Raw genomic sequence first — 20,200 nt, 5'->3', positions numbered from 1 at the left:
CTTGAGACTGTCTGATTCTTCTGGGGACATTCAGTGATGTTGAATCCAAATAGCTAAAAATCAAGAGATTTTCTAAGTAACATTCTCTGGTAGATTTCTTCCTGCTGTTGTTAAGGATGGTTTGAATAGCTACTGAACATGTCTGCTCTAGGTTCGACTCCAAATACCAAGTTGTGAGGCAGAGGAAGTCCAGGTTGAAATGTCTGATCTTGCCTGTGTTTTGTGTCAAGAGACCTGGGAAGGTTGGATGCTGATGGGTGGAGTAGTTGACAGCTGGAGAAGGCTGGGGAATCAAAACTATCTGGGCCAGCTGGGAGCAAGGAAGATGATCACTGCCCTGTCCTGCTGGATCTTCCTGAGAGCTCAGGGTAAGTCTTGCTGATGGGTGGAGCAGTGGGGAGGAGGGGAAAGCATGTTGTAAGTGTTACATCCATAAGAATAAGAGAGTATCTCCCCTGAAGTCCCAACCTTGAGCCCCCCTGGAGTAGTAGATCTTGCATTTCCTGTTTTCTTGTGATGCAAACAGATCCAAGAGGAAGACCCCTATTATCTGCATACGGTCTTCACCACAGAATCATGTAGTTCTCATTAGTGGTCAAGGGATAAGTGCCTGCTGAGGCTGGTGCCAGTGTGTTGTGTATTGCTGGGAGGTGCACTGCTGATAGGGTGATCTGGTGTCACATACACTAGTACCACAGATTGACTGCCTTTAAGGAAAAAAGAGGCAACACTCATTACCCCTTACTTGTTGATGTAGAACAATGTGGTCATGGTGTCTGACATTACCTGGATGTGCTAGGAATGTATGACCTGTAAGAATTGTTTGCAGGCTTCTCAGACAGCTCTCAGTTCCAGGAATTTTATGTGCATCCTGGACTCCCGGGGAGTCCATGTTCCTTGTGCTGTATGACCATTCAGGTGGGTGCCCCACCCTACTGTGGTGGCATCTGTGATCAATGTCTTCTGGGGTGGAGACAGTGAGAAGGGGACACATGCACTGGAAAGCATCCTGCACCCTGGGGTGTGGGGAAGCATGATTAACTTGTCCATAGTGTGTCCACTTGGCAGGTGTATTAGCCAAAGCCAAGCTTGTAGACAGTGGAGATGGAGTCTTACAGAAGCTGTCATAAGAACAGGACACCGTGTGGCCCAGGAGGATGAGACATGAATGAACCAACTTTTGTGAGCTCTTTCTGAACTAACTGACTGAATTGTTCATCCACTGGAATCTGTCTTGAGGGAGGTAAGCTCTGGCCCAGACAGAGTCCTGAGGTAGCTCCAATGAATTCTGTGATCTGTGTTGGGACAAAAGTGAACTTCTTTGCGTTCATGTAAATTCCTACTTGTGACAGATATGTCAATTTCCTGCAATACTACTGAAAAACCTTACTGAATGAAGATTACATATCTTTGGAGTCAATTGTGTTAAATGCAAAGATTATATATAATTGTAGGCCTGGATGATCAAAGGACGATAGAGTATTGCAGCAGACAAAAATGATCTTTTGGGACAATATGTGTGAAGTAGAATTCCTGGGAAACATATAGGGGGAAGTGAATGCAAATGCCATCCATAGATTATTCAGAAAACCCAACCAATTGACCCTCACCCTAAGGAGAGAACCATTGTCTGCTGATTACCTGTTTCCAAAGGTTGAAGTTCAAAGGGTCAAGATTTATAAAGAAACAGGCTGATCTGTGCAGTAAGAGTGCTTGTTCTGTGCTGAGGCTATTATGAGCTTGTAACCACAGCAAAAACCCTTGGTGGAGTTTGAAGGATTGACTCCCAGCAGAGCCCCTGCTGGTGTTGGAGGGGTGATCTCTAGTAAGCTTATGAGCATGTGCATAGGTTTTTATTGTTTTAATGTTTTCTCTCTAATGTTTGCACCTTGAGAATAAATGTGCTTGCTTAGAAAGAGCTGTCTGGTGACTTATAACTGTAGGCAATTTCATTATTCAGAGCCTTCAAAGAGTAAGTAAAGTGCAGATGCTGGCCTGATTAGACAGTCTAACTTGTTTTGAATAACAAAGTGTAGGGTGTTAACTGAGCATCCTGAAAAAAGTCAGGTCAGGAGGGAGAGACACGGGAGAGGTAACTGCTGAGGAGGTCGAAGCCTATAAGCCGGTGTGCCCTTGTTGGACCATGGAGAGGGAATACAGGTACAGTTGCCCTGAATTATGACTCTAGAAGACTGAGCAGAATTGCTCTTCCATCTTAGATCCCTTGAAGGGTCAGAGCTATAGACAGTGACACAGGGTCTCTAGTGCTAGACAGTAGTGCTGTTACCCAGTTCTACCCAGTCTGTAGAGTCTGGATTTGGGATGGACATTCTTTTTAAATATTAAAATAATTAGGTATCAACTTTAGGGGTAGCTTTATCCCTTTGGTTTTCTGTTTTATTTACTTTGTAATGAATCAGGGATATATCCTGACACTAGTGATTGTGGGAGATGGAAGAGAGTAATCAATTTCTGTAACATATGAGGATTAAAAGTGTTGAATGGTACAGAGAAATCCAGCCAGATGTCCCTATTTACATTTTTCTATTTGTTTGATGAAATTAAAAGCAAACAAATTTAAAGAAAATACTTTTTCACATAATGTATTAACCTATGGAACTCAGTGCCACTGGATACTTGCTAGTAGTAGTCAAATAAAAAAAATGATTAGATGCCTACATGAATAAAAACACAGTTTGCTGTTGTTTTAACTATAATTGAATTTCAAGGACTTGCAGGGATTTTACTCGATCCTGTAAAGCATCCAGCTTTGACCCAGGATATCAAACTAGAGGGATGATGGGTTTGCTCAGCAATTGCAGTTCTCCATAATTCCTACAAGGTGAAGGCATGGGGCAGCTTGAGGTGGCGGCTATACTCTTCTGTTATGTGGATAAACAGCACTAGTCTACAGTGCTGTCAAGCAGGCAACTTTCACAAGCATTACATCCCTTGCACTTTTTTTAAATTAAATTTTGTTTCCCCTCATATTTCACTGCTGTAAATTTACTAAAGTCAAATTTGAAGAATTAGTTTCTGATTAGTATATGATAAATCAGGACAGTCTAAATCTTTGTACTAAAAGTCTGCTTAAAAATACTGAAAATGGCTCTGTATGTCATTTAAATGAGTCACTTACCAACTGTGGTCTAGCTTCTAGTACAATAAATAGAATGATCTGACATTCTCCAGCTACTCCTACAGTACCACCTTCAAACTGAACAAAATGCCTTTAAACCAGTTGGTCTGTTCTACTCAAGTAGTCTCAAAGCAAGGGCTGGGCAAACTTTTCAACAAACTTTTTTCAGTGGAAAACCATAGGTTCATCAACACCAAAACGTTTTGCAAACTTGTGTTGATTTTGCTGAACTGTTTGTTTAGAAAAAACCTAAAAGTGTCTGAAAAACAAACATTTTGTCTGGACACTTTTTGAAATGAAATGTTTTTATTTTTTGTTTCAAAATTATGGTATTTCAAAATTTCCTTTATTCTATTTTTCTTTAAGTTCTTGAAATGGAAACGAAAATTTTTTATTTTGGCTTGAATGAAACAGTTTCATTCAACCCAAAATGATTCCCCCCCCGGGCCCCCCGGCAACTTTGCTGAAAATTTTTTCTTTTCAGTGTGACCTGAGACTTTTTTTTTCCCCCCAACTTTTCAAAATTGCCAGTGAACCAAAAAAATTGTTTGCCCACCTCTACTCAGAGTACTGCAACAAAACTGGTTTTCTCAAATGCTAAGGGGTTTACTATCTTTCTCCTCCTGGACCCTGTGAAACTGAAATAAAATAGTATTATTAAGGTTTCTTTGTACATTTCTGACTTGAAAGAAGTAATTGCATGTAGACTGTAAATCTGTAATCAAAACTGTGCCGCCTTCTTACATTTGACTTTCCTGAATGCTCACAGTCTCAACTTTTGCTTGGAATACTGTTGCCTTCTCTAATTTGCAGAGGAAAATTTCACATTATGTCCTTAACAGAACACAATTATATACCATAAGGGGGTAGATACCACCTCTCAATAAACCAAAGAAAATTACCTCCCTAAAAAGCAGCATTTATTTTGAATTTTGCAGCATCTATCATTTCAGCAAGGCTTCTCTATGCTTGCCATCCAGTCCTTTATATATTATTTTGGTATTCAATTGGTCTTTTAAAAACACACACACATTTTTGCCTTTATCCTAGACTCTGCTAAACGCCAGCAAAACTTTTTCTTTAAGAATGTGATTATACACAGAAAATTCAACTAGTTCATTAGGCACTAAAATTCCTTTGATATGGAATCCAATATGACTGACCCACAAAGCCCATTGATATACCTTCTATTCCAGGGGTTCTCAGGACAAACTTTTTGGTGGCCTCATACTTTTTCCTAAAATACTTAATTACCTTTAGGAAAAACAAATAAATATGCACATATACATGTCCAAATCATTGTAATTTATTTATTGCTAGATAGTAAATTGGCTGTTAAAAGTGGTATTAACAAACATACAAGTATCACTTTTCACGGCGTACTTACCTAGCCCCAGCAAACCTGGGGACAAATTAAGCAGGGGCTAGGGGCAATTGGAGTGGCGGTGCTGGGGGAGACATCGGGGGCCAGAGTGTGAAGCCCCATAGCCAGAGCCCACTTCCCCACCACCCCAGGGCTGAAGCCCAAAACCTGAGCCCCATCACCCCTGGGAAAGTAGGGAACTCACCAGGTGCCTGCTCTGGTGTTATGCCCCAGCTGTCTCCAGAGGGGGCAGGGCCCAACACCGGCTTGCAGCCCTAGTAGCCAACACCAAGGCGGTGCATCCAGGAGCAACAGGGAGGGTGAGGGGGTGCTGCTTCTTTCCCTTCCCCACCACAATCACAGCCCAGGGGGCTGTGGCCACAAGAAGAGGCCCTGGTGGCTGCATGCGGCCATGGTGGCCACATTAATTCCATCTTCTTCATTAAACTAGCTCTCAGCTCCTTTCTAATTTCTTCAGCTGTCTTAAAGAAACTCTTGCATATGCTGGTGTACCTGAGCTGACCATGAAAAGCAGATAGGTGAGTTCTGAAAACTGAAATATTGTATTACATATGCATAGAAAAATAAAGAAGTGAATGAAATGTAGTTCTTGCATAATAATCAGAAAAGTGCCTTAAAATCAACATCGTTATTTGATTACTTACATTTATAAGGTACCTATCATCACGGTATGATGTTAGTTTTGTGATAGGTCTAGCATGTACAATACAATGTGGAATTAGAGGTACATAAAAGACCACAAAGGATGGGTCATTAAAATCATGGACAAAAAATGTACTTGAATCCCTTGACCGTCAAATACCATTACTAAATATAAATTACACCTATTGCTTAGAATTCCAAATTTGTCACACATGCTTCTCAATTGATATTGGAATAATTAGGGAACTGCATTTTGGTCTCAAGAGCAAAAGGTTTCATCAAGCCTTGTGATTATTTAGGACCACAGAGAGTCTGAGACAATTGGTTGCAAGGTAACACTGCAGTTTGAATTATTTCATCCAAAGTTTCAGCCGCTTCCTTTAAATTGCAGTTCAACTCTGGTATTTTAGTGCATGTACAAATGGCAAAGTGGAGTTTCCTGTTTATTGTCTCCAATGACCTCCAAAAGTCCAAATCAATTCTGCTGTTTGTAAGCAAAATGATTAGGTTTTCCTGGCTGCGGGTGCTGCAAATTCAGCCTGGAAGTTAAAGGTTAAACCGGTTTCTTGCTGGCTGACACATCACCAACGATCTGCAGATGGAACCTAGCCAACAATTCCGTTGATTAGGTACAAGCCAGAAAAGACTCTAGCTCTTCCAGTGATGTATTAGCTCTGCCAGCCATAGATATGACCCTGAATACACAGAGGATGCAAAGTAAGCATCCTACTCTGACAATAATCAAACTTCAAAACCCAGTTATCAGTGTGCTGTTTTATTTCCACATTGTCCCAAGTGACATCAGCAATGGCATTTTCTAATGTGTTGATAAATATTTTAATATACACAATGAATATTTTTATTCCTTAGTTTATTTTATACTTTATATTTTAAAATTCTATATCAAATATTAATAAACCACTAATTTACTTATCAATATTATAACTTTTAAAGTGTATAATAAAAACATTTATATATTTGACAGCTTTGCTTTACGCTTTTGAATGTTTCCCTATAATGAAGTATATTGTTTACAGTTAAATGTTGTATGCTAAAGTTAAACTCGTACAGTTTTAAAAAATTAAATGTAAACATTCTGCTAAAGGAAAGTAAGGATTTTCATAACATCGCTTGAACAAAATATTTGTTGTTAATCATTCCACAAAACCTTACAACTGAAAATTAAAAGAATATAAAACATAACACACAAAGTGAACTTCACAAGTTAGCAATGACGCTAAGGATCTGTTCCTGTCCCCAGTGATTTCAAAGGAGTAGGACAATGCCCTAAGATTTAGGGAAGCCTCTGGATATTAAAGTTGCAAACTTGAATTTTATTCCACAACTTTCACATTCATCATTGTAAACTACTGTGTCTCTACCAGTTAAACATTAATATGCATTCCACAATATTCTACAGCACCTTATTTAAGTAATAGTATCAACTGTGTGTTACTCTTGGAATGTTTGAAATTCACTGTGTTGAGGCAGCAAGACCCTAAATTCTAATACTTCTATAAAACAACCCATTAAGATCTTTCCTCAAAGGGTTTACTCTCTACTCCCCAAGAAATCATTTAAACAACTTCTCTGGACACTAAATATGATCATTTTAATTATTTACAGGAGTTTAATGCTGGTCTCAGATTATTGGGAAATTAGCAAAAATGATAAGGTCAATTTATAATAGAGCTAATGGATCTAATTAGAATTTTTAGAAGCTACAATCTCTCTACAGTAACAAGATTCTATTAATGTACAATAAGTAGTACTGGCTTATCTCTTGTGGTATAAAATTAGCTTCTTGTGTCCCAGTTCTCATGCCTAAATAACCATCTTAAACCATGAGAGGTAACATGTAGTAACTTAGTTTAATTATAATTGAATTCGACACTATTTACTGATGACGGACCAAAGAAACTAAGTAGATCCATACAGATAAGATGTTGTTTGGATATGGATGAATATACACAGCAAGAGCAAATTCTGTATTGGGGATTTCTGAAGAATGAATGCCAGTTTGATACACAGCCTCGCTTATTGATGATAAATCTGTGTATGGCATCTGGATAGGGTATCCTGTCACCTAGAAAAATATAGGATTGAAACTATAAGTACAGTTTGAAAGGATTATTTTATGAAAAACTAAATGCTGCATTATTAATCAAAATAGCTTTATGGTTAAAAAATGTTCACATATCAAAAACACTATATGGTATATGCATTTGTCTGAATTTGAAATGAAGCATTTGATAATTCTCTTATGAGTTCTATCAAGTTGTCAAATGATTAAGTAACCAACCTCCCATTTATTAGAAATGTATTTTAGCTCTGAGCTACTGATTCAATGTCAAGATTATATTGTATATTCTTGTATCATATTATAAAACACGCCATAAAAGTTATTGCACTGCATTAAGAAACTGTCAGAAAAATAAAAATTGTTCTTTCTTTGTACTTATTAGCTATGATAACCTGAGAGAATTAAATTCTGGCTCCACTGAAGCCAAAGGGAGTTTTGCCATTGACTTCAATGTGGCCAAGATTTCATGCAGAATATCCAAATTTAAAAGTTTTGTCAGTATACATGAAAAGTAAGCAATTAATTAGGGCTGTTGACTAATTGCAGTTAACTCACACAATTAACTCAAAGTTAATTGCAATTAAAAAAATTAATCGTGATTAATTGCAGTTTTAATCGCACTGTTAAACAATAGAATATCAAGTGAAACTTAATATTTTTAAGATGTTTTCCTACATTTTCAAATATTGATTTCAATTACAATACAGAATAGAATCATAGAATATCAGGCTTGGAAGGGACCTCAGGAGGTCATCTAGTCCAACCCCCTGCTCAAAGCAGGACCAATCCCCAATACAACGTGTACACTTTATATTATTATTTTGATTATTTGAACTCTAAAAATGATAAACAAAAGAAATTGTATTTTTCAATTCACCTCATACAAGTACTGTAGTGCAATCTCTATTGTGAAAGTGCAATTTACAAATGTAGATTTTTTTTTGTTACATAACTGCACTTAAAAAGAAAACGATACAAAACTTTAGAGGCTACAAGTCCACTCAGACCTACTTCTCATTCAGGCAATCGCTAAGACAAACAAGTTTGTTTACATATTTAGGACATAATGCTGCCTGCTTATTATTTACAATGTTGCCTGAAAGTGAGAAGAGGCGCTCGCATGGCACTTTTGTAGCCGGCATTGCAAGGTATTTACATGCCAGACATGCTAAACATTCGTATGTCCCTTCATGCTTCGGCCACCATTCCAGTGGACATGCTACCATGCTGATGATGCTCGTTAAAAAATAATGCATTAATTAAATTTGTGACTGAACTCCTTGGGGGAGAACTGTATGTCCCTGCTCTGTTTTACCTGCATTCTGCCTATATTTCATGTTATAGCAGTCTCAGATGATGACCAGCACATGTTGTTTGTTTTAAGGGTTTCCTTCCAACTGGTCAGCACATGAAACAAACAAGTACGGAGGTGACCAAAACTCTTTAGTTTTGTCCACATATAAAGCTAATGCTCTTTGAATAGCCAAATTATGTAGTTTATTTCTCTTCATCGTTGTGAGAGTGAGGCATTGGAAAGAAAATTGGTAAATAAATAGTCTGATTCAAATGAAAATCAGAAACCACTTTGGTAAGAAATTCGGGGATAAGGATGCAAAGCCAATTTGTCCTTACAAAATATAGTGTACGGAGAGTCAGCCATCAGATCCCAGAGCTCTGAAACCCTCCTAGCTGAGGTAACAGCTATTAAAATCACAACTTTCACTGAGAAATGTAACAAGCAGCAGATATCTGTGGGTTGGAAAGCATTAATTCTGAGAGAACTAAGTTTTAAATCCCAGGAAGGAATTAGATTTTTAACAGGAGAGAATACTCTGTCCAAACCTTTTAGTAATCTGATAGTTATAGGATTGGAGAATATGGATCTGGCATCTATAGGTGTGTGAAACCCTGAAATAATAGACATATGAGCTAACTGACAAGCCTCTCTCTTTTAGGTGTAGCAAGTAGTCTAGGATAAACTGGATAGGAGCAGGGAAGGAGAAGTGCTTCCCTGCCAGGACCAAACGGAGAACTTCTTCCATTTCATAAGGTATGTATACCTGGTAGACAATTTCCTGCTATTCAAAAGAACATTTTTAACTGCAGCAGAATCCTGATGATTAAACCGCTGAGCCATCCAGGCACTTAGATGCAGACAGAGCGTTGAGGTACAGAGTCAGCTAACTATTAGCTAGAAAACTTTTAAACTAATTATTTGTAAAATCAGCCTTTAGAAAGTTCTCTAAAGCACAAAAAAGGAAGGTCTGAAGAGTTAACGCTTGCTCTAACCACTGATCACTGATGGTGAGAAGGAACTGAGGGGGATGGGGAAGCTCTGCTCCTTTATGCTCTTGGCAAGCAGCACAAGCGTGAGGAGGGTGCATGCGCTGCCTTTATGGGTACCACTATGGGAAAAAGCTCTTGGGCACTGGTGCACATACACCTAAAGTGGAATGGACATGTGCAGGCACTCAAAGAAGAACAGATTGTGCTAAAAGGAGAACTATCAGACTGGAGGGAGTTATTAGGGGAGTACTTCAAGGACTGGTCTTGGAACTGATTTTATTTAATATTTTAATTGGCATAAAAAATAGGAGTGTGCTAGTGAAATTTGCTGATGACACAAAGTTCAGAGGCATCATCATTACAGAGGAGGACTTGAATTTTATACAGGAGGAAATGGATGACATCGAGGACTGTGGTAATAGAAATGGGATGAAATTTAATAGTACAAAGTGCAAGGTAGTGCAATTGAGAAGAAGGATTTCTGCTGTACGCTGGGGGGAAGGGGTCTTCAGCTGGAAACAACAAAGGAGAAGAAAGACCTGAACATATTATTCCATCACCTGATGACTGAGTCTGTTGCCCCTTTTTGACCTGGCTAGTCAAAGTTTGGAGTGCAAGTCTAAGTCCAGTTCAGCATCTATAAATTGGGTCCATTGCCAGTCTATCCTGGAATATGTTTGGTGGTATCTGATATGCCAGGAACACAAAGTCTCCGCAGGTCCCCTGACAGTTCATGTCGGGTTTCCTTTTTCCCTCTGCTTCTAATTCATAGGTGTGCCCTGGCCAGCTCCAAACCGCTTATCAAGGGCTTTTTTACCAGGTGTAGATAACTCAGTCTCTTTTCTGGGGTAAGTTCTACAGCACCATCAGAACTGGTGCTGCTAGTGTTGGCTGCTAGTAACTCCCCTTTCTGTCCATCTTCCCACCCACTGATTTGAGCTCTAATGTTGAATTGAGCCAAATAAGCCTCCCAGGGAGTTTTCCCCTCAAAGAAAGGGGGTTTTGGTATCACTGGAGCTGGGACAGTCTGACCTTTCCCCTTTGGGCCTCTATGGGGTACAGACAGGATAGAAAAGAGGAAGTTACTGATGTGTAATTGGAGGTGTTTTGAGATGTATGGTCCCTATCTGTATTCCACTGTGGGCTTACACATGCACACAGTGTGCCCGGAGCCAGAGAATTTTTGAAAGTAGTGTCCGCTGGTCTGCACATGCATCCTGGCTCACCTGGTGCCTCCAACCAAAGGGATAAAGAGTAGGGTGGACTGACCATCTCTCCTGTTCTTTCTATACCATGAATCAGAGAAGAGCTGAAGCAGAAGGGAAGAAGAAAAAGAGTACTTGTGGCACCTTAGAGACTAACCAATTTATTTGAGCATGAGCTTTCGTGAGCTACAGCTCACTTCATCGGATGCATACCGTGGAAACTGCAGCAGACTTTGCGAATACAGACTAACACGGCTGTTACTCTGAAACCTGTCATTATGCAAGGGAAGAAGAGCAGGTAGTGGAATACAGATAGGGTCCACACATCTTGAAGAACCTCCAGTTACAGGTGAGTAACTTCCTCCCCTTCTCCGAATTATGGTCCCTATTGTATTCCACTGTGGGTGACTGACAAGCAGTACGTTAAGTAGATGGGTGGTGTAAGGATGTAGATGGTAGAGCTGAGCGGAGGATTGCTATCCCAAAAGAGGCATCAGCAGAGGAGTCTTGCACCAGGGCATAATGTCTCACAAATGTGTGAGCACATCCTTATGTGGCCACTTTACAGAAGTGATGCCATAGTTGTTGTTTGTGCTCTTGTGGAATGAGTCCTTACCCTAGGGGAAGGGAAGGTTCAATAGCTGATAGAGTAGAATGCAGACAGAGATCCATTTGGAGATTCTTTGAATGGAGATAGGGTGTCCCCTGAGTCTGCTATAGCAACGAGTAGTCTTGGGGACTTCCTGCTTGGTTTTATTCTTTGCAGGTAAAAGAATAAGGCCTGCTGAACATCAAGGGAATGGAGTCTTCATTCCTCTGCAGGAGTATGCAGTTTTGGAAAGAACACAGATAAGTGTTCTTAATCGATTGGTTAAGGTGAAATTCTGAAATGACTTTAGTGTGAATTTGGGGTATAGATGCAAAGAAACCTTATCCTTATTGACTATAGTGTAAGAAGGATCTGCCATCATTGCTCCAAACTCGACAACCTTTCTAGTTGAGGTAATAGCTATGAAGAAAGCAACCTTCATGGAAAGGAGAGACATGGAGTAAGAAGCTAAGGGGGCAGGGGAGGCTCATGAGTGCAGCAAGAACAAGGTTCCGGTCCCACACGGAAGTAAGCTTCTGAATAGGCAGGCAGGTTCTGATCAGATGTTTCTAAAATCTGGTGGTCAGTGCGTACGCGAAGACGGAGTAGCCCTGAGAAGGTGGATGCTGTGCACTGATTACTGCCAAGTGGACTTGCAAGGAGCTGATGCCTTCAGAGAGAGGATATAGTCCAAGATGAGCAGAATATCTGCAATTCGTTGGAGAATGCTCCTTTTATGTTTACAAGAAAAAAAGTGCCTCCATTTAGCTAGGTACAGTAACATCTCCTAGTAGTGGCCTTCCTACTATAAGAAAGGATGTCTCACATGGCTGCAGAGCATGAATGTTTTAAGGATGATGCCCATCCAAATACCAAGCCCTGAGGTGGAGAGGATGCAGATAGGGTTGCTTGATCTTGCCATTCCACTGCGTCAGGAGCTTCAGAAACAATGGGAGGATGATTGGTAGTGGGGATGACATGCATAGGAGACTGGGAAACCAAAATTCTCTGGGCCAGTAGGGGGCGATCAGGATGACCTGTGCCCTGTCCTGCAGGATTTTGCTTAGAACTCATAGCAGGAGCAGTAGCGAAGGGAAGGCATAATTGAATGGTCCAACCAAGGGAGAAGTAGAGCATTGCCCTGGGAGTGGTGACCAAGGGCTCCTCTGGAGCAATATGTGATGCATTTCTTGTTTAGATCTTCTCATGAAGGCTCCAAGACTTGTTTTAAATTCTTTGCTGAAGCCTCCTGCTCCTGTTTTAGGTCTTGTTTTAAATCCCAGTGACCATTTTTGATTTCTTTAAGCACCTCCATAATTTGTTCCATCTCAGTTCAACAGGAATACCAGCTCACAATTTTTCTCTTGGAACCAGATACTGCTCTTGATACCAGTGTTGCTCCTTTTCAACCTGAGTGGCACAAAGTTTGGGCCCTGGGGGTGTTCCAGTTGAAAGTAGAAACTGATGGAGTCTAGTATTTTCTTTGATGCAATCTTGTTTATTTACAAGGAAACTACAAAGTTCTCCTTGTCAGAATGCAGGAGGAACCAACAACAAAAGGAGCAGTTTTATTCATAGCTTATATCCTCCAAGCCTGTTTAGCTAATACTAGACCCAGAAGCTCCTCTCTAGCTTTTTCCAGAGTCTCACTCTGCTGGACTTTCTTGCCCCCTCTCTCTCTGCGGTCTTATGTCTGTTCTCAGTTTCTGTGTGTTCTGTCATTCCCCACCCACTACCCGAAACAACACACAGCCAAAAACTCCTGGGCGGGTTCTCACGCACTTTTTGCCCTAGGTGGGGGCATATGCTTACAGTTATGTTAAATGAAGGATGAGTTCGCACCTATCAGTCTCAACAGTGTTTTAATGCAATCCATAACAAGGTTTCATCCAGGTCACAACAAGCCACCAATGTAACGTGGCCATGGAAAAGGCAAATGTGATCCTAGGATGTACAGGTGAGATATTTTCAGTAGAGATAACAAAGAATTAATGTGATTGTATGAGGCACTGGTAGGACCTCATCTGGAACACTACAATTCTGGTCACTTAGGTTCAAGAAAGATGAATTAAAACTGGAAGAGGTGCAGAGACGGGCAACTAGGATGATCAGGAGAATGGAAAGCCTGTCTTAAAAGAGGAGACAAAACTAGTTTGATTTGTTTAGCCTAATAAAACAAAGACTGAGATGGGATATGACCACTTTCTATAAATACATCAGGGAGTAAACACCAGGCAGGGAGAAGAGTTATTTAAACTAAAGGACAATGTTGGTACAAGAACAACTGGGTATAAACTGTCCATGACTAAATTAAGACTAGAAATTTTCTAACCATCAGAAGAGTGAGGTTCTGGAACACCCTAACTTAAGAACATAAGAATGGCCATACTGGGTCAGAACAATGGTCCATCTAGCTCAATATCCTTTCTCTGACAATGGCCAGCGCTGGATGCTTCAGAGGGCATGAACAGAAATCTGATCCATCCCATCATCCAGATTCTGGCAGTTGGAGGTTTAGGGGCATGAGGAGCATAGGGTTGCATCCCTGACCATCTTGGCTAACAGCCATTAATGGAACTATCCGTGAAGTCATCTAATTCTTTTTTGAACCCAGTTATACCTTTGGCCTTCACAACTTTGCATGGCAAGGTATGTCTACCTTGGAGCTCGGAGGTGTAATTTCCAGCTTGAGGAGACATACCCACACTAGCTCTGATCAAGCTAGAGTGCTAAAAAGTGTAGCCACAGCAGCGCAAGCTATGGGAGGGACTAATTGTCCCAATTACACTAAGACACTAACTTCGTACTCCAGGTACATCCAAGACACAAATAGATACTCAGAGCAGCTAGTCCCTGCTGTTGCTACAGCTACAATTTTATTTTTAGTGCACTATCTCAATCAGAGCTAGTGCAGGTATGTCTCCTCAAACTGGAATTTACACCTCCAGCTTGAAGTGTAGCTATATCTCTAGAGGCATAGCACAGAATCTCACCCAAAGAGGGTATCTTATAATAAATCATTATGAAGAATTTTTAAATAAATTTTAATGTACAGTAACATTTATACTTGTGTTATGAGCAGATGCACAGTATAAAGGGAAAACAATAACACACAAGGGATTACTTATAACTGGAACACAATTCTGCTTTTCTTTCGTAATGTTGATATAACTAGAGTTAGTGCTCTGTTGCTTCCCCAGCCAGCTCCATTTTTCTATTTAATGAATAGATCTTTCAGGAGAATCTATGGAATATGACCATGATAAATAAAATCATTGTAGAAACATTTTCCTTCAAGAAAATGGAATATCCGAAGCACTATGATTTAAAGTGAAGTTACAGAACAGAAACTTTGAAAGCTTAAAAGCCTTTTTTCTGTGATGTATTTTCTCAATCTAAATTCTGTTTTACTGTTTGTGGCAGAAATTGTATGATAACTAGTGTACGGAAGATTTTCAGTGAATCTGTGAAAATTTTTGCATGCTTTTGTTTGTGTCTCACTTGGTTAAGATAGCAAAGAGGGATTCCACTGAGTCAGTGGAGCTACTCCAAATATACACTGGAGTAACTGAAATAAAAATCTATCCTACTGTATCGCTATGATATTACATCTTCCTCATTCCCACACACTGTACAAAAGCTGATTTACAATTGTGGTATTTTATTGACTGAATTAAACATGTCCTAAAATAATGATAGTTGTTTAAAACAACAACAAAAAAGACTGCCTTCAAACAAATACACCTGGCCATTTCCTAAAATGGGAATCCTGTGGCCACATCAAGCTGTTTTGATCCTCTCATATTCATGGAGGATGAAGTTCACCCAGAATCAAAAGTCCTATTTCAACCATATTTTGAGGTCTTAAGTGGCATCTAAGCCTCATTTGGCATGTGAGAATATGGGTGAATTTCTCACAGATTGAGTATGGGAAGAAGCCCGCTGATCTGTTTTGTTTGTTTTTTATGTATGCCCTGGATAATCAGCAAACTGAACATTTTTAGGAAGTGGTGGGTTTTTTGGTACTGACCCCCGCAGCTCCCCAGCCACCACAGGTGGACAGGGGGACCCCCGCAGCTCCCCACTGCTGCAGTGGCAGTGAGATTCCCACAGCTCCCCGCCTGGGAGGGGGTGGGGGACCCTGCACCTTCCCTCTGCTGCTGGTGGCAAGGGGGACCCCAGCCCTCCCAGGTGACCAGTCCCTTACCATTTTGTCACCTCGAAGGCCTTACCCTGGTCCAGCTTCCGTTTACACTAAAACTTATCTAACTATCACTAAGACAAAGTATGTATAAAGTAAGTTACTCTTTTAGCAAACTAAAAGTGCAAAGAAACAGGGGTTCCAACTCAGGCCATGCAGCAGTAAGAGAAAACTAAAGAGGTGTCAACCTGCACTACCTCTTATACCCTCAGCTGAGAGCTCAAGGAGTCGCCATATGTCTGTGCAAGTCAATGGACACTGCTAAGAAACACTTCCGGACTCAAGTGCACCCATGTGTCGAATACATATAGGGACCATCACTTGAAGACGAATAACTAGTACAATCCATCTAAATGATAACTAAGGAGTAGGAGACTAAATAACCATCTTAACATATCTAAAAGATATAAACAGCAAAGATGGAAATAAGCTGTCTTTCTTGTTCTAAAACATAAAACCAGAAGGGTGAAATTATGAAAAGATATATCAGAAAATAAATTTCCAAATGTGAGATCTGTTATAAGATGCATTCTGGCAAAAACTTTTTTTTACATATTCTAAGTCTGTGGTTCTTATCTTGAGCATTTTAAAGTTATTTTTGTTTCTTTTTTATAGAGCTAGTCATTATTTCCTCCCTTATAATCTGCTGTTAAAATAAAGCAGTATTAAAAGATGTTTGATCATGAATGAGTTTCTGTATTCAGTGCTGCAGCTATTTATATACAAGGCCTTCTTTATACTACACATACATAGTTTTTACCTTTATAGATATAAAAATCTCTCAATATTGTTTATAATTTAAATTATACAATTAAATTGTTTCTAATATAAATACTAACCCAATAATGTTCCAGTAAACTTTCCAATTCATTTTCTTCTTTGTCTGTAACAAAGCTCCTATTTCTTAATTCTAGCTTGGGAAGAATTTGTCGTAGAAGAGCAGTACATTGTCGATGCCACCGAGTTGGTTGATGAAATCGCCATTCCATTATTTTACTTTTTAAGGTCTTTTCGATCCTGCGATAAAAGTTATGAAATGTTTATAAATAGGGCTGTCAAGCAATTAAAAATAATTTGGATTAATTGCGTGATTAAAAAATTAATCGCGATTAATCTTGGGATTAAATCACGCTGTTAAACAACAATAGAATACCATTTATTTATATATTTTTGGATGATTTCTACATTTTCAAATATATTTTTATTACAACACAGAATACAAAATGTACAGTGCTCACTTTATATTTATTACAAATATTTGCACTGTAAAAGAACAAAAGAAATAGTATTTTTCAATTCCCCCATTACAAGTACTGTAGTGGAAATTCTTTATCATGAAAGTTGAACTTACAAATGTAGAATTCTGTACAAAAAAAATGCATTCAAAAATAAAACAACGTAAAACTTTAGAGCCTACAAGTCTACTCAGTCCTACTTTTTGTTCAGCCACTTGGTCAGACAAACAAGTTTGTTTACATTTGCAGGAGATAATGCTGCCCGCTTCTTGTTTACAATGTCATCTGAACCTGAGAACAGGCCTTCGCGTGGCACTGGCATTGCAAGATATTTATGTGCCAGATGTGCTAAAGATGCATATGTCCCTTCATGCTTCGGCCACCATTCCAGATGACATGCGTCCATGCCAATGATGGGTTCTGCTCTATAATGATCCAAAGCAGTGAGGACCGACGCATGTTCATTTTCATATCATGAGTCAGATGCTACCAGCAGAAGGTTGATTTTCATTTTTGGTGGTTCGGGTTCTTAGTTTCTGTATCAGAGTGTTGCTCTTTTAAGACATCTGATAGCATGCTCCACAACTTGTCCCTCTCAGATTTTGAAAGGCACTTCAGATTCTTAAACCTTGGGTTGAGTTCTGTAGCTATCCTTAGAAATCTCACATTGGTACCATCTTTGCATTTTGTCAAATCTGAGGTGAAAGTGTTCTTACAACAAACAACATGTGTTGGGTCATCATCCGAGACTGCTATAACATGAAATATATGGCAGAATGCACGTAAAACAGAGCAGGAGGCATACAATTCTCCCCCAGGGAATTCACAAATTTAATTAAGTCTTTTTTTTTTAATGAGCGTCATCAGCATGGAAGCATGTCCCCTGGAATGGTTGCTAAAGCATGAAGGGGCACACAAATGTTTAGCATATCTGGCACGTAAATACCTTGCAATGCTAACTTCAAAAGTGCCATGCAAATCCCTGTTCTCACTTTCAGGTGACACTGTAAATAAGCGGGCAGCATTATCTCCCGTAAATGTAAACGAACTTGTTTGTCTTAGCGATTGGCTGAATGAGAAGTAGGACTGAGTGGACTTGTGGGCTCTAAAGTTTTACACAGTTTTGGTTTTGGATGCAGTTATGTAACAAAAAAAATCTACATTTGTAAGTTGCACTTTCATGATAAAGAGATTGCACCTCAGCACTTGTTTGAGGTGAATTGAAAAATACTGTTTCTTTTTATCATTTTTATAGTGCAAATATTTGTAATAAAAATAGTGTAACACTGTACACTTTGTATTCTGTGTTGTAATTCAAGTCAATATATTTGAAAATGTAGCAAAAATCCATAAATATTTAATACAGTTCAATTGGGATTCTATTGTTTAACAGTGTGATTAATTGCGATTAATTTTTTTGAGTAATTGTGTGAGTTAACTGCGATTAATCGACAGCCCTATATGTAAATAATCATGTTTCATTACTTAAATTTAACAAAATTCCCTGAGACCCTTTAAAGCATTTATTTTTGATGATCTGTCCCTAAAACTTTGTTTCTTTTAGATAATCATGGCTAGTATACACAGAATTAATATTTACTTCAGGCAATTCTATTAGCAGGCCATTCTGAAAAGATAAATTTGTGGTAGAAAAGTAATGGACTGTTGACCTGATTTCCCAAGAAGCTGAGCACCCCAACTTCCATTATGGTCACATATTTTAGTATTCAAAAAGATTCCTACCTGTTCTGTAGTTCTTCTACCATGCTTCCATTAGTAGGGGTGTAAAGTATTACTTTTGGCTGAAAGAGATAACATCCTATCAAGTATACATATAAGATATAACAAGACATTTGGCCAGATCCTCAAATGAAGTGCAGCTACTTTGCATACATTGTCAGTGGAATATGTACATAGAGTAAGCACAGTTGGCCCTCTGAAGATCATCCCAGCTGCACACACAGAGTGTGTGGGTGGAGGGAAGGGGCCATGGTAGGGAAACGTACACACTGCTCCAATCCCGAGCTGTGATTTTGGCCCCATCGGGGCTGTTAACAGCCACATCAATTAGACCAATTCTCTGGTTGCTCTAGTTTATATGTGAAGATCGGTCTTGCACATAACAGCCCCATAATCAGGGTAGTGCAAAGATGAGCTTTATGTCACCTTGGCACGCACATATAGACCTTCCACAACCCCTGATTTGCACTGTGTGATCCTCAGCAGTAGTCAATGATCTGCCCACTAACTTTTACTATCTTAGTGAAAACAGAGTTGGCACGTTAAGCAGGCACCTTTACCAACCCACTTTGTTTAGCTCTTATAACAATAAGGTGACATGGTTCAGTTCAAACCTTCTCTGCAGGCTTGGCTGCTCCTTCAAGACTGCTCAACACACACCTTTCCTCATAGAGTCACTCACAAATCCATTATATTCAGTAACTAGTCACCTGCATCTAAATCAACATAGCCAACCCACTTAACCTTTTCCTAGCAGGATTTACAGCTGCTTATAATGGTGGGGTATTCAAGCAATTACTGCCAATGATAATTACTATAATTTATATCAGACAGATAAATTTTGAAAATTGGAGGAGTTACCTGTACAGTTTGTGTTTTTATGCATTGAAAATTGTGTGGTAGAAATTGTCTCCAAAAACCTTCCTTTGAAATTTCAAAACTTACGCACGTTGGTGAACTGTTTTGCTGTGTATTAAACCAGACCTATCAAAACATTAGTATAAAATGTGGCAATCAATCTACAAAAATTGTTTTAAATTAAAAGATGTGAAATGTACTTTTAAATGTTTTCCTTTAATACCAAAACAAGTATATGATAAGTCAGAGAAATGCCATTATATAGTATGATGGAGGGAAGCAATTGCACACTTGTACTGACAACTGAAGAGGATCAGGCTTAAACACCTGTAGTTTTGGCTAATATTTCACTAATACAAACATAGGGCCTGAACCTGCAAGTCATCCATATGGGGAACTCCCAAAGAAGTCAAATGGAAAAGGAAGATTCCATATTTTACAGTAACTGGAGTTCTTTGAGACATATGGTCCTTATTGGTATTCCACGGTGTGGGGGGTGCGCATACACTCCATGAGCCTGAGACCAGAAGATTTTTTCACTAGCTGTGTCTGTTGGTCTGCAACTGCACCCTGTGCACCAAAATGAGGGCACAAGGGGTGGGGTAGACCAACTGCCTCTCCATCTCCAGCTCCTTCTCTACTACAAATCACCTTAGGGAAGGATCCAAAGCAGAGGGAAAGGAAGGCGGGTCATGGAATACCCATAGAAACCTCACATCTCAAAAAACTCCAGTTACTGTAAGGTAAGTAACCTTCCTTTCTTCTTTGAGTAGTGGTCCCTATAGGTATTTCATTGGGGGTGATTCCCAAGCAGTATTCATCATGGTGGAGGGTGAAA

The 20,200-nt window shown here is 39.4% G+C and overlaps 1 protein-coding gene across 2 annotated transcripts in view; it reads right to left on the bottom strand.

Annotated features, from left to right (window-relative positions):
* Window positions 1–6,478: 6,478 nt before the first annotated feature.
* CC2D2B (coiled-coil and C2 domain containing 2B) overlaps window positions 6,479–20,200 on the bottom strand; it is a 122,014-nt gene continuing 108,292 nt past the window's right edge. For both annotated transcript variants that reach the window (XM_075130971.1, XM_075130970.1), the window contains 4 exons: window positions 19,366–19,488; window positions 18,508–18,566; window positions 16,369–16,546; window positions 6,479–7,251 (listed from right to left, as the gene is read on the bottom strand). In XM_075130971.1, the coding sequence (XP_074987072.1) occupies window positions 7,063–7,251; window positions 16,369–16,546; window positions 18,508–18,566; window positions 19,366–19,488 (549 nt within the window). In that variant the 3' untranslated portion in view covers window positions 6,479–7,062. The remainder of the gene's footprint in view (window positions 7,252–16,368; window positions 16,547–18,507; window positions 18,567–19,365; window positions 19,489–20,200) is intronic.

Source organism: Caretta caretta, chromosome 7, assembly GCF_965140235.1.
Source record: "Caretta caretta isolate rCarCar2 chromosome 7, rCarCar1.hap1, whole genome shotgun sequence".
Lineage (NCBI taxonomy): Eukaryota > Metazoa > Chordata > Testudines > Cheloniidae > Caretta > Caretta caretta.
The sequence above is the reverse complement of the archived record's forward strand: the minus strand, read 5'-3'. Positions and strand labels throughout refer to the sequence as shown.